The sequence below is a fragment of the Acinonyx jubatus genome, chromosome E1 (assembly GCF_027475565.1).
Source record: "Acinonyx jubatus isolate Ajub_Pintada_27869175 chromosome E1, VMU_Ajub_asm_v1.0, whole genome shotgun sequence".
NCBI classification, from domain to species: Eukaryota; Metazoa; Chordata; class Mammalia; order Carnivora; family Felidae; genus Acinonyx; species Acinonyx jubatus.
Window position 1 is genome coordinate 15,358,236 of NC_069397.1, and position 13,159 is coordinate 15,371,394.

At 43.8% G+C, this 13,159-nt stretch overlaps 1 protein-coding gene across 1 annotated transcript in view; it reads right to left on the reverse strand.

Annotated features, from left to right (window-relative positions):
* VPS53 (VPS53 subunit of GARP complex) overlaps positions 1-13,159 on the reverse strand; it is a 132,706-nt gene that overhangs the window by 78,676 nt on the left and 40,871 nt on the right. Inside the window, exons 7-8 of the mRNA XM_015074281.3 lie at positions 11,085-11,204; positions 876-954 (exon numbers count right to left, since the gene is read on the reverse strand). Coding sequence (XP_014929767.2) covers positions 876-954; positions 11,085-11,204 — 199 coding nt within the window. The remainder of the gene's footprint in view (positions 1-875; positions 955-11,084; positions 11,205-13,159) is intronic.

Consider the following 13,159-nt stretch of genomic DNA (forward strand, 5'->3'; position numbering starts at 1 on the left):
GATTAAGATATTTCCAGTTATTGAATTATAGAGCGGGTCCAGGAAATGTTCCTTGGCTCCGTAAATGAACATATATCCCCATCTCCACCCACCAAGTGCAGTGAGGAATGCTGCTTGCCTGTGTGTGCTTTGGTTCATTTGTGTTGAATAATTCCTTCTCCCGAAATAGCTCAAATAATAGAGAAAACAAGCTTCTGAAGGTTCTTCTCTCCCCAACACATGCAAAGCATTAAGATTACATCTGCTACAGTCTGAAAGACAGAGCTAAAAGCAGTTACCCAAGCACAATGACAGCCAAGTGAGGCAAGGCTTGTTACGGGAGAAGGGTAACCATAGCTCACAAGCGAAATACTGCGGGCTCCGCAGACACAACACAAACAGCCATGCCACCAGCGAGAGCTAAAGGGATTAATCTGAAAGAACAGGATTCTGATCATTAAAAGTGAATCTCCTAACTGTGTCCCTCAGTTACATAAGCCTGCGGATGCTCCTCCCAGCTGTCTTTTCACCAAACTGAAACCAGCAAGTTATGTAACGATCCTAAAAAACACTGCGGCTTGAAGATTTTTTTTTTTTTTAACACAGCCATGAGAAAAAAGGAATTTACTGGGCAGACGAGATATTGGGTTTGACACACATTAAATTAAACCAAAATAAATCCTCACTTTTTGATGCTGGAAGAACATAGATGAAGATCAACATTGCTTTGGGATAGTGAAAATCAGAGACGGTCTCACTGCCCTGAACCTTTAGCAAACAGACTCGTGGCAGCCAGCCAACACTTTTGGAATGGTAAAGGAAGAGTAACCGTAGCCAGTGTGAATCAGGCAAGAATGGTGATAATGTCTGACTAGAGGGAAAATGCAAAACAATACCTTGGTGCCCTGGGAAGGAAATGCTTCTTCAAAATCGGCCAGGATTTGCTGTCCCAACTCAGTCTGGGCGGCTTTCACTCTGGAGGGAAAAGAGAACATGTCATTGCCTGGTGTAATTATCATAGATCCATAAGTAATTATGCAAAGATCGATAAGGGTCAGAACTGTAGAAGTCTTTAGAGATCGTCAGGGAAGTGGGGAGGTGTGGCTAAATAAGAGAGGTCACATACTAGTTAGTGGCAGGTTTATGACCAGGACCCAGTCATTGGATTTATTCTCGTGATGGATTTTCTATATCCCAAAGTTCTTCGAGGCCACCCCCGACCTGGTGTGGGGTAGTATATGTTAATCTTTATAAAGTGTCATCAGGGGGTAGTTATGCTGTGGGAAAATGCTCTGTTATAATGCCCAATCCAATAGAAATTCATGTTGGATTACCGCTACAATTTCTCTCGTGCTCCTTGTGGTACAGAATGCAGGAGGGCTCCATATTGCCTCAGAAATGTTTTTTTCAACCCTGAAACCAACACCAGGATCCTAAGTTTTAACAAAAAACCGAAAAGAATGTTTTCTAAAGGAAAAAGGAGAAAGATCCGAAAGATAAAATGAGCTACCACTTGGGAGTGAAGGCCAACTGAAGGAAGATGAAGTTCACTCAGAAGACTGATGGACAACAAAAACAAGTTCGAAAGAGGGATGCGGTCAGGACTTAACCTGGTGGTCTGCACATATACCGGGAGCTCAAGAAATACTTGTCGGCTTCAATGAGAGGAGGACGGAGAAGCGGCCAGGAGGAGAAAGGAATGGCGTGTCAGCACCTCCTGCAACGATCACATCCTGTCCCAGCCGCCAGGAGTTGGATGCCTCGCACCAGCCATTCCCCCAGAGCTGGACTGCCCTGAGCCCGAGGCAAGTATTTCACCTTTGCTAAAAGCACCATAAAATAGTGTTCTTCCTTTTTTGGTCTCCACCCTGTTGCTTTGGAATTAACTTTGTAAAGTTTCTAGAAATAGTGAACAGCTCAAAACCACAATTTCTTTGGCTATTCAGCTGTGGCTGGCAACCTACTGGGAATTTTTTTTTTTTTTAAATGAGGGGACAGGCAGGACCCCAAACAATCTGTTTTTTTCTGTGGCAGAGTAAGTATGCTTTATTCCACATTCTTTCCAGGGCTTTTCCACTATCTTCAAGATTTTTAAAACCCTTCCTGTAAGTGGGTTTACAGCCTCTTTAGTTGCTCAGTGACAGAGATAAGGCTATTATTACTGGGACGGCCCCCAAATCACAATCAGGGCCCGCCGTCCAGAGTTGCCCAACGGACAATGGGAAACGTGCCTTGAGTATGAGGTCTGACAGGAGAGAAGAGAACCTGCTTTTCTAAAACTGTACCTCAAAGTCTTGTGACTCCACATAATGGGCCAGGCAGACAGCCTCCCCTGGCGCCAGGTCACAAGACAGAGGCAGCTTCCAGGGCCTCAGGCCCCGCTGTTCCTGCTTGCCTTTTGGCAGCACACAGACAGCCCCGGTTCCCTCCTGAGCCACAGGGACAATCCCTGGAGGGGAAGCTCCACCCCAAGTCAGGGACACTCATGTCATATTCTCAGGGCTCCTGAGCATCTCAGTGACACAAAGGTCCCAGCTCTGCCTCTTTCACCCCTCCCACCCCATCATCCCCGAACTCCACATTCTTGCCGGGGTGCCTGAAAAGACCACCGGAGCCTATAATAAGGCCTGGTACTCCCAGAGCGCAGAAGAGAGGGGAAGAACCAGGGTGTGACTTGTAGACCCCCTAGCCATTTTCTCCAATCCAGTTTCAAAGTCACGTCTTAGGAGCGCAGACCTAGCTGTGCCACCAGTGAGCCACATGTAAATAAGTCATGTTCCCAGCACGGGCCACAACTAGGGAGTTGTGAAGTAAGAGGGTGGGATGCAGGCCTGTACCGGATGCCTTCTGCTGTCCTCTCCAGGACTGACTGCTGCCCAGCGCCCACCTTTCCAGCGCCAGTGGGCTGGCTCGGCAGGCACCCTCACAGGGGGCTGCAAGTTGGATGTGGAATTAATGCTGGAGCACAAGAATAGGCTTCGGAGCATAAATGTTTCCAAGCACAGTTTCTGAAGCGTCCAGCAGTGACTCAGATGAAAGAGCAACCATCTCCCTTACTGATATTAATGATGGTATCTATAATCCCAAACCACGATTCCATGCATTTTCAGGGTGAGATGTAATATAGTCTTTATGCTCAGTTGTCTAAACAGGATCCTAGAAAGCAGTCAACCCTAAGAGAACATATCCTGGGCCAAACTCGTTCCTCTTCTAATGATGAAAGTAAGTTCCGTAAAAAGAGAGACTGGCTGAGACTCTGTTGGCAGAAAAGAGTTGAACTACCATGATTTTCATAAAAACGGCTAGGAAATTTACCTACAACTAACAGAGAACAGAAATTTACCTACAACTAACAGAGAATAGGGTAAATAAAAATTCCTCCTGGTATCCAAGTAAGCTCAGTCTGCTACGGTGGTGACAACTCGGTGTTGATCACTTAGGCAACAAAGGAGTCGCCGTGCTGATCAGAAAGGAAGGTCAACCAAATGACTTCTAGTACCCTCCACACCATCTGATGAAGGGTTGCTCAAAGGTGACCTTTGCACACTAGGTGGTAGCAGAAGGATACAGTAAATTATAAAAATTATTTAGACATCTGTGGATAAAGTAACCCTGACGCTTCCATTACCTTGTCAACGGCTGTCCCAAAGAAAACACCCTGGGCACTTCACAATAAGCTGACCTCCCAAAGTCTGCACTGGACAGAATGGTTAATTAAGTTAGTCAGATGCTCTATTTCCAAACAGACAGGCTCTGTAAAGAATCCCACCCCAGAATCAGAGTGATTCAGGGGGACAATTTGAGATCGTGAAGCACAGCCCTTGTACTTTTGAAACTGAAGTTCTTTCAGAAAGAACTTGTCAAAGTCACACAGTCAGACCTTTTCATTTTCCAATTTCTCTCATTGCTACACCATGCGACACCCCCTCTCCCCAACCTGCCAAGTATCTCTCTCATATAAAAAGTAAGTTATAGTCCTCTACAATATTTTTTTTAGCTCAAGGGTTTTACAGGTTTCAGGAGAATGCAAGAATCTTCTACTCTTTCTCAGGAAATATCGACTGATTACTAGAAACAGTTGCTTTCGTGGATATTCTTGAACCAGGAAGCTTGAAATATAAAGGTGATATTAAAAAAAAATCTTTCCTTCAATGCTACATTAATATTTAAGCATTTTCTAGAAGGGTGGCTGGAAGAAACAGGTATATTCAAATCAAGGTCCATGAACTTCATATTTCAAACATACAGGCAAAGGTCACAACCTTTCATGCGACTTCTGAGATTTACAGACAGCAAGCTATTAAACTGGAGAAACTAAAGCAACACACAGGGTGTAACTCTGCTGCTTTCCCCCTTCCCCACAAACAGCTTCTTCTATCATTTCCAGATGGTTCCACCATCACTTATGTAAACATAAGGGAGGAGAATTCACCAGAAATGATGCTAAAAATAAGAAATCTGGACTTTCCTCAAACTTTTAGTACCTCTTGAAAAACAATTGTAGTCAAGCACTGAAAACAAGAGATTTCTCCTCCTGTGTTGTTTTTGGTGTTACTTAATAGCACATATTCTGTATCACCAACACAAAAGTTTTGCAAACGGAAGCTGCAAAATGAACTAAAAGAAAAATAAATCCTCCTGTGTTTGCAGCAATCCTACATGATAATGAATGGCAGAAGCCCTGAAATATACTACTAGAATGTTAGATTTTCTCTTTTTGAAGAGAATGTATTACAACAGTGATCACAAAGTTCCTTCAAATGTATAAAACCACCTCTTTGAAAAACGTTAAAAAGAAGAATCCTAAAAGAGTGCATCCTCTGGTAGGTCTTGTTTGTCCCTACAGACAATTAGGAATAGAATTCAGTTCTGCCGTATTTCTGCCATCGACAATGCCCACCCAAGGGGCACCTTGGGTGGGCATCTGACTCTTGATTTTGGCTCAGGTCGTGATTCCACGGTTTGGGATCAAGCCCTGTGTCGGGCTCTATGCTGAGTGTGGAGCCTGCTTAGGACTCACTCTCTCTCTCTCTCTCTCTCTCTCTCTCTCTCTCTCTCTCTCTCTCCCCTGCCTGTACTCACTCTAGCTCTCTCTAAAAGAATTAAAGCAACAAGAACAAACAATGCTTATCCAACACAACCAACTGGTAACCAATCCCTCCACACATCTCCTTGACCTCATGGCCACTGTCTTGGTAAGGTTCTTATCTTTTCTAGGCTAGAACATAGTCTCAATCTCCAGTCCTTTGTGCCTATAATCCATCAGACTTTTACAAAACACAAATGAGATCATGCCTCTCCCCACTTAAGATTTTTCACTGTCCACAAAATAAAGGGCTCTTTAGCATGGCATATAAAATCTGACCCTACCTACCTACGTAGCCTTTCACACTCCATTGTCTCCCAAAGCACCATGATGTTCTCGCTCTCTCTCCTATTGTTCCTCCTCTCTTCTTGTCTTGGTGGTAAGATCCTACCTATTCCTCAAGACCAGATGCAAACTGAACTCTTCTGTCACTACTGCCCTCAGCCCCCAAAGGCGGAATCTTTCAATTCCTCTTCTGAGGTCCTGCTATTCCTTGTACAGTATCTACCAGTTTTGTTATACGCACGCTACACTAAAATTTTCTACTAATGTCTCTCTTTTCCTCACAACAATGGTGAACTCGTTGAGGGCAGAGCATATGTATTTCTTACTTTGTGCCTTCAGTACCCCAGCATGGGGCCTAGGATATAGAAAGTCCATAGTATATATCCTTTAGGTAAATGAAGGACAGAATAAAGTGAATTGGGAAAAAGATCAACTCTGGATTATCACGAGGGTAAAGGGAGGGGATAGTGCCTTCCCTTCTCCTCTTCCATCCCCTGAGCACAAGTCTGCCTTCTCCATCCAAGCTTCCTTCTTTCTGGCAGCTCCTAAGGACCGGTTTGTCTGCTCCCTTGGCTACGTTGTGACCCCAGGGTGATATGGCGACCGGCCAGTTCTAAGTGTGAAGGAGTTAGGAAGGATGGGGGAAAGGGTGGTGATTTCCCTAGTATTCTGCCAAGTTTGGTTCTTCCATTCCCTAACGGTTCTGTGGCATTGCCACTAGAAGACGGCACACTGAGTACCTGCTGCAATCTCCCCTTCTGCCCCAAATCCTTAGACATAATGACAAGATGTTAATAAAAATCCAGAACCAGGCAAGAAAAGGAGTGGCACACTAGAAACTCTTTGGACTGCCTGGGAGCACAGGACTGAAGAAGGAAATCACTGCTGAAAACTGCTTTTCAAACATGAAAGACATGAGGGTAGTGGAGACCAAGAGCAGGAAGTGGATGCCAGCGGGGTATGTCGGGCTCCTGCAGGAGGAGTCACCAAGCCAGTGTCCGGGTCTGCGTCCCCGCCTTGTGCGGCCAGGTCGGGAGTGGGTATGCGTCTGAGAACCCCAGCGGTGGCCAGAGGGCTGACAACACCCAGGCAGGGCAGGGAGCCCCAAGCCCAGAAGATCAGCCGCTGGCCTCTCCACCTGGCAGTTCCAGCCCCACCGCACCTCAGAAGAGCTACCTGCGGCACTTAGCTGAGCAGCACGGCCCCCTCTCCGTCACCGGTGGGTGGCAGGAAAAGAGCATCCCTGGTCAGAACGACGGAATCTGAAAGCCAAAAGTGAGCTTTCGGCTAGAAATCACCCAACACCAGAGGAACGCTAATACCAAGAAAGAGAGTCCCATGATCAGCAAACCGAAGACCTTCTATCAGAGGACAAAGAAACAGAATAGGCAACTCAGAGCTTCAAGATACACAGACTCTATACACCCTGAGAGATTTAAGAGGACATTGTGCCCATGAAAAAAGAATCAAGTAGAGATCCTAAAGATTAAAGTGGGACTGCTGAAATAGAAACTCAGCAGCTGGGCCAGACAGCAGAATGGGCATGACTGAGGAATACATGAAAACAGTGAGGCTCAGTTGAGGAATTCAGCCTTTTTAAAAGGGGGGAAAAAAGAGATGCAAAGTAGGAAAGAAAAATTAAGAAATATGGCAGCAGATCTAGAAGTTCCAATATTCGTGCAATAGGAATTCTTTCCCCTAAGAGAGAGAATAGGGAACAATGCATAGAAACTACTCAAAGAAATAGAAGAAAACGATTTCTCCCAACTTAAGAAACTTATGAGTCTTTATTTATTTAAAAAATTTTTAAATCTTATTTAAATCCAAGTTAGTTAACACATAGTGTAATAACGATTTCAGGAGTAGAATTTAGTGACTCATCACTTACGTATAATGCCCAGTGCTCATCCCAACAAGTGTCCTCCTTAATGCCCATCCCCCATTTAGCCCATCCCCCTACACAACACTCCTCCAGCAACCCTATTTGTTCTCTGTATTTAAGTCTCTTATGGTTTGCCTCCCTGTTTTTATCTTATTTTTCCTTCCCTTCCCCATGTTCATCTGATTTGTTTCTTAAATTCCACATATGAATGCAATCATGTATGTCTTTCTCTGACTAATTTCACTTAACATAATACACTCTAGTTCCATCCACGTTATTGCAAATGGCAAGATTTCGTTCTTTTTGATCACTGAGTAATACTCCATTGTATATATATACCACATCTTCTTTATCCATTTGTCAGCTGATGGGCATTTGGACTTCTTCCCATAATTTGGCTGTTATCGATAGCGCTGCTACAAACACTGGGGTGCATGTGCCCCTTTCGAATCAGCATTTTTGTATCCTTTGGATAAATATCTAGTAGTGCAATTACTGGGTCGTAGGGCAGTTCTATTTTTGAAACTCGAGTCTTTATATTGAAGATACAGTAAGTACAGAGTAACATGAAGGACAAGAGACCTATATCCTAGTAAAATTCCTGACACACACACCCCCAATCTCAAATGCTTCCAGAGCAAAATAAAAATCAAACAAAAACAGATGATCTTATAAAGGAGTAAGAATCAGATTGACCAGATTTTTGATAGGCAGTAAGAAACGCCAGAGAGTAGATTTGCCTAGTCTATCATGCAACAGCCAATGGGTAGAAGCAACCTGTGTGTCCATCAACAGATGAATGGATAAACAAAATGTATAATATATATTTACAATGAAATATTCAGCCTTAAAAAGAAATGAAATTCTGACACATTCTACAACATGGATGAACCATGAAACACTGTACTCAGTAAAATAAGCCAGGCACAAAAGAACAAATATTATATGATTCCATTTATATGAGGTACCTAGACGAGGCAAATCACAGAAACAGAAAGTAGAACAGAAGTTACCAGAGGTGGGGGAGAGGAGGTAATGGGAGTTACTATTTAATGAGTAAGAGTTTCTGTTTGGGGTAATGAAAAAGTTTTAGAAATAGAAGTGGTGATGGTTATATAATATTGTGAATATACTTAATGCCACTGAAGTGTATACTTAAAAATGATTAAAATTTTATGTTATGGGTATATTAACACAATTTTTTAAAAAGTAGGAATCCCGAATAGACCAATTACCACGGAAGAAATCACAGTGAGAGTCAAAGATCTGCCTTGAAAACAGGTAACACATCCAGATGGTTTTACAGGCAAGATCTACCAGATCTGACAAAGCATTAATGTCCAGAATATATAGAGACTTTTACAAAACAATAAAAAAGAAAGAAAGAACTCAATATTCAAAGAGGCAATGGGCAAACAGGTATTTCAAAGGAAATGCAGATAGTCAATAATTAAATGAAAACTACTCTCAGTAGTTAGCAGAGAAATGAGAATGAAAGGAACTGGATGTTATTTTTCATCCATCAGTTAAATAAATTGGAAAACTGACCATTTAGCATCGTTGAAGGTATGGGGAAATGGGTACTGATACTGTCCAGACAGTGCTATAAATAAAAAAAAGTCTCTTGGGAGGGCAAATGGGAAGTCATTATTAAAATTTTAAATGTACGCTACCCATGACCCAAAATCTCTCCTAGGGAAATATTTACAGATGTGTAAAAAGGGGTAGATTTTAAAAATCAGAAGCAAACAATCTAGTGATGTAAGAATGGTTAAATCATCTGCAGTGTATTGTATTTTGGAATTCCAGGTATCAATTAAAAAGCACGAGGCAGGTGTGTACATATTGATGCGGAAAAATCTCTAAAATACAATGAGAGGTTAAAACCAAAAGGTAAGTTTCAGAATGAAGCATATGGTGTGAAACCATTTATTTAAAATGAAACAAGGGGTGCCTGGGCGGCTCAGTCAGTTAAGCATCCGACTTTGGCTCAAGTCATGAGCTCACGGTTCGTGGGTTCCAGCCTCGCATTGGGCTCTGCACTGACAGTGCGGAGCCTGCTTGGGATTCTCTCTCTCTCTCTGTCTCTCAAGACAAATAAATTAATTTAAAAAATAAATAAAGAAAAGAAAACTGGGGTGCCTGGGTGGCTCAGTCAGTTAAGCATCTGGCTCTTGATTTCAGCTCAGGTCATGGTATCGGGGTTGTGGAACTGAGTCCTGTGTTGGGTTCTGTGCAGACAACACAGAACATGCTTGGGATTCTCTCTCTCTCTCTCTCTCTCTCTCTCTCTCTCTGCCCCTTCCCCACCCACGCTCTCTCTCTCTCTCTCTCTCTCAAATATATAAACTTAAAAAAAAATAAATAAATAATAAAAGAAAAGAAAACCACAAACTGAAACTATAGATTTATGTAAGTGCACAGATAAAGATCTAGAAGGATACACATTAAATTGATAAGAGTCACTCCCTGTATAGGTAGAGGTACAGCTAAATAGCACTTTGGTTTCATCTGTATATTTTTGAGGATGGCGGGGGAGGGCAGAAAGAGAGACACACAGACAGAATTCAAAGCAGGCTCCAGGCTCTGAGTTGTCAGCACAGAGCCCGACGCAGGGCTCAAGCTCACAAACTGTGAGACCATGACCTGAACTGAAGTCAGATGCTTAACCAACTGAGTCACCCAGGCACGCCTGACTTTTGTTAAAATAAAGAAAACATATCCCTGGATCACTTATACAATTACCTATAGGATTACAAATACAGAAACGTGAGGAAAAAGAGGCCTGTAGCAATCAGGCCTCATTAAGAAGGCCGAAGTGAAGATGATGGCTGCTGCTAAGTTCCAGCCCCCTTGTCTCTTCTTTGTGGCAAGAAAGGTTAGGATTCGTCAATCATGATCATCTCTGCCTTCTCGGTATTCTCCTTGCCCTCTTTCTAATAGAAAAGACACTGAACTCACCCCCCTCCCACTGTCCTTTAGAATCATCTTCCTTCTAAGCATCAGCCTTTCTTTCTACTGGTTCTGAATCTGGGATTGGAACTCAACAGAGGTAAGAAGAAAGAAGAGGTTAAGTCATCATTTTGTCACCTCCGAAGTTCTAGTGGCAAACAAGATTTTCCAAAGACTCCCACAGCAATATTGCCCATTCCACGTGCCCTTTCTGTCAGTGGGACTCTGACATTCCCCCCACTGGGAGAGGTGGCTTAGAAGAGACTATGTTCCTTCCTCCCTCATCCTGGCAGCCTTGTGACTAGGAATGATGCTATGGGACTTCCAAGGTCTGGTTCTCTTGGGACCTGGCCATGAGGAAGACCAAACAGCCCATGGAGGACAACTCAGCTGAACTCCCAGTGCACAATGAGCACCCACTTGCCAGCCATGAGAGTGAGTCACGGATCCTTCAGACCCCTCCTGAGCCACCCCAGCTGATGCTGCGTGAAGCAGAGGCGAGCTGTTCCGCTGAGGGAGGCCAAATTACAGGAGTAAAATAACTGTTGTTCGTCAGCCACTAAGGATTGTGGTGATTCGTTACAAGGAAATAGACAACTGGAAGAGTTTTTCTCATAAATGTGGACAGCCAAGAGTTGTCTACACATACAACATTCCAGCTGCCCGTCCTGGGATGCCGGGCCCACAACCATCTAATATAGATTGCTTTAGAAGATATGGTAAGGAGTCGGTAAGGGCTATGGTAGACAGGACATCTGTGTCACACAGAGACAGATCAGATGACATCTGAGGTTCTTTCTTACAAGATTCTGCAGTGAACATACTGAGCTAAGTGCTGAAGCGCATCCTAGCACGGTCTTTTCTTAAAGCAGATGATTGTTTTCTCCAATGACACTTTACCTCTCAGAAAGCTGCCGGATCTGTGGAACTCCCATGTACTTGTGGAAGTGCTCCAGAACATTCATCACACCCTGAAGAAGATTAGCAACTTCTCCATACTGTCTTCGCCTGGTCATGGCTCTGCAAGGAAATAAGAAGTCGAGAACGCTAGAAAAACACTGAGGACACAAGATACAGATGCAGGACAATCTACTCTGAACTACAAAATAGAGATCAACTCCATCTGGTGACCATGTACTACTGAGCACTGAATACGTAAGGTCCTGTGCCTTGCTGGTGAAAAAAATAAGACCTAGTCAAAATCCTCAAGGTGACATTGTTTAGTAAGACAGAGAGAGAGCCAAGTACACATCTAACTAAAACCAAGTAGGACAAACTGAGTCTACACAGAAGTACAAGTTATGCAATACAGGAGGTACAAAAGAACGTGGGAATGATGGAGGGGTCGGGGAGGGGAAATCTAGGAAGACTATGGATTTGGGTTGGATGTTATGGGATTAGCAGGCTTTTAACAGAGATGAGGGATAAGAATGTTACTATCTGAGGATTACAGCTTAGGGGCAAACAGAACACATCATCCCAGCCTACAACAAAGGGTGTTTATATGTATTTAACTCAAATCTGTAGGTTTTAAGCCAATGTTAAGCAACTCGTCTCAGATAGGTCTACTTTCACTACTACTAATGTTAATGAAGCTTAAATAAAAGAAGGCTAATAAAATCAACAGTTACACAAGGAAGGACAAACTGTTAGTTTTAAATTTTTCATTAGGGTGGAGCTTTTAAAATAATGTATAATTTATGACTTCCCTTAGGCATTAAAAAAAAAGAGGCTTTTAAAAAGACAGGACCAAGCTCAAGCAAACATATGGTATGTTGCTACCACTGCCTGGTCTGATAGTCTGGTTGGAACCACAGCATCTGGGGCAACAGACAAGGAAACAGCTCCTCTAGTTTCCCACTGGCCGGCTCACCTCTCTGATCACTGCTTGCGGGAGGATGGGCCAGGGTTCGCTGGAGCTCACACAATGCCTAGAGAGACCCCGAAGGAGTCTGACCCCTTCCTCCCCCCAGCTTTGGATGCTGCATCTAAATTTCTGTGCAGATGCTCTTTCTCTGTCTATACGTGAGACTACACCGACACTGGGGCAGGGGGAAATTCTCAGCCTGAGACAGACCACAGAAGTGAACCGGCATGTCAGAATTGTGCTAGTAAAACAGGCCTTTGGATTGCTTCTTGCGGTAAATAGCCAGCTCTTTGTTTTAATGGTGTTTCTAATGTCCTCACGCATCATTCCCTATAGCTCCTCTAAAAACCACGCAGGGTGCTACAGTCTTTGAAAAAGACCTTGAAAAAGTGGGTTGGGGGACAACTGGGTGGCTCAGTTGGGCGTCTGAGTCTTGATTTCAGCACGCGTCATTATCTCATGGTTCACGAGTTCGAGTCCGGCATCAGGCTCTGGGCTGACAGTGCGGAGCCTGCTTGGGATTCTTTCTCTCTCCCTCTTTCTGCCCCTCCCCAACTTGTGCATGTGCTCTCTCCCTCTCAAAAATAAATAAACCTTAAAAAAAAGAAAAAGTGGGTTGGAGAAAAAAGGTGGGATGAATGATAAATCAAAGCTCTGTTTCTCTACTGAACATCCAACGGCAGTGAGACTCAGCCCAACACAAGTCGGAAAACTTGCCAAGCAGAGGCTGCAGGGAGCCGTTACAGTCCTGAATGACCTTGCTGGCCTTAATGGTAGAGATTTGCCACGTTTAAATGACTTGTATTCTTAGAGTCATGCTCCACGTGCTGTCTGGGTCCCTTTCATACTCCTTTGCACCTCACTTCAAAGCGTCAGGTGTTTGTTACATTTTGAACACCAAAGGGCACAAAGCTAAAATGGTTGGGGCGCCTGGGTGGCTCAGTCAGTTAAGCAGCGGACTTCAGCTCAGGTCATGATTTCGCGGTCCGTGAGCTCGAGCCCCGCGTCGGGCTCTGTGCTGACAGCTCAGAGCCTGGACCCTGTTTCAGATTCTGTGTCTCCCTCTCTCTGACCCTCCCCCATTCATGCTCTGTCTCTCTCTGTCTCA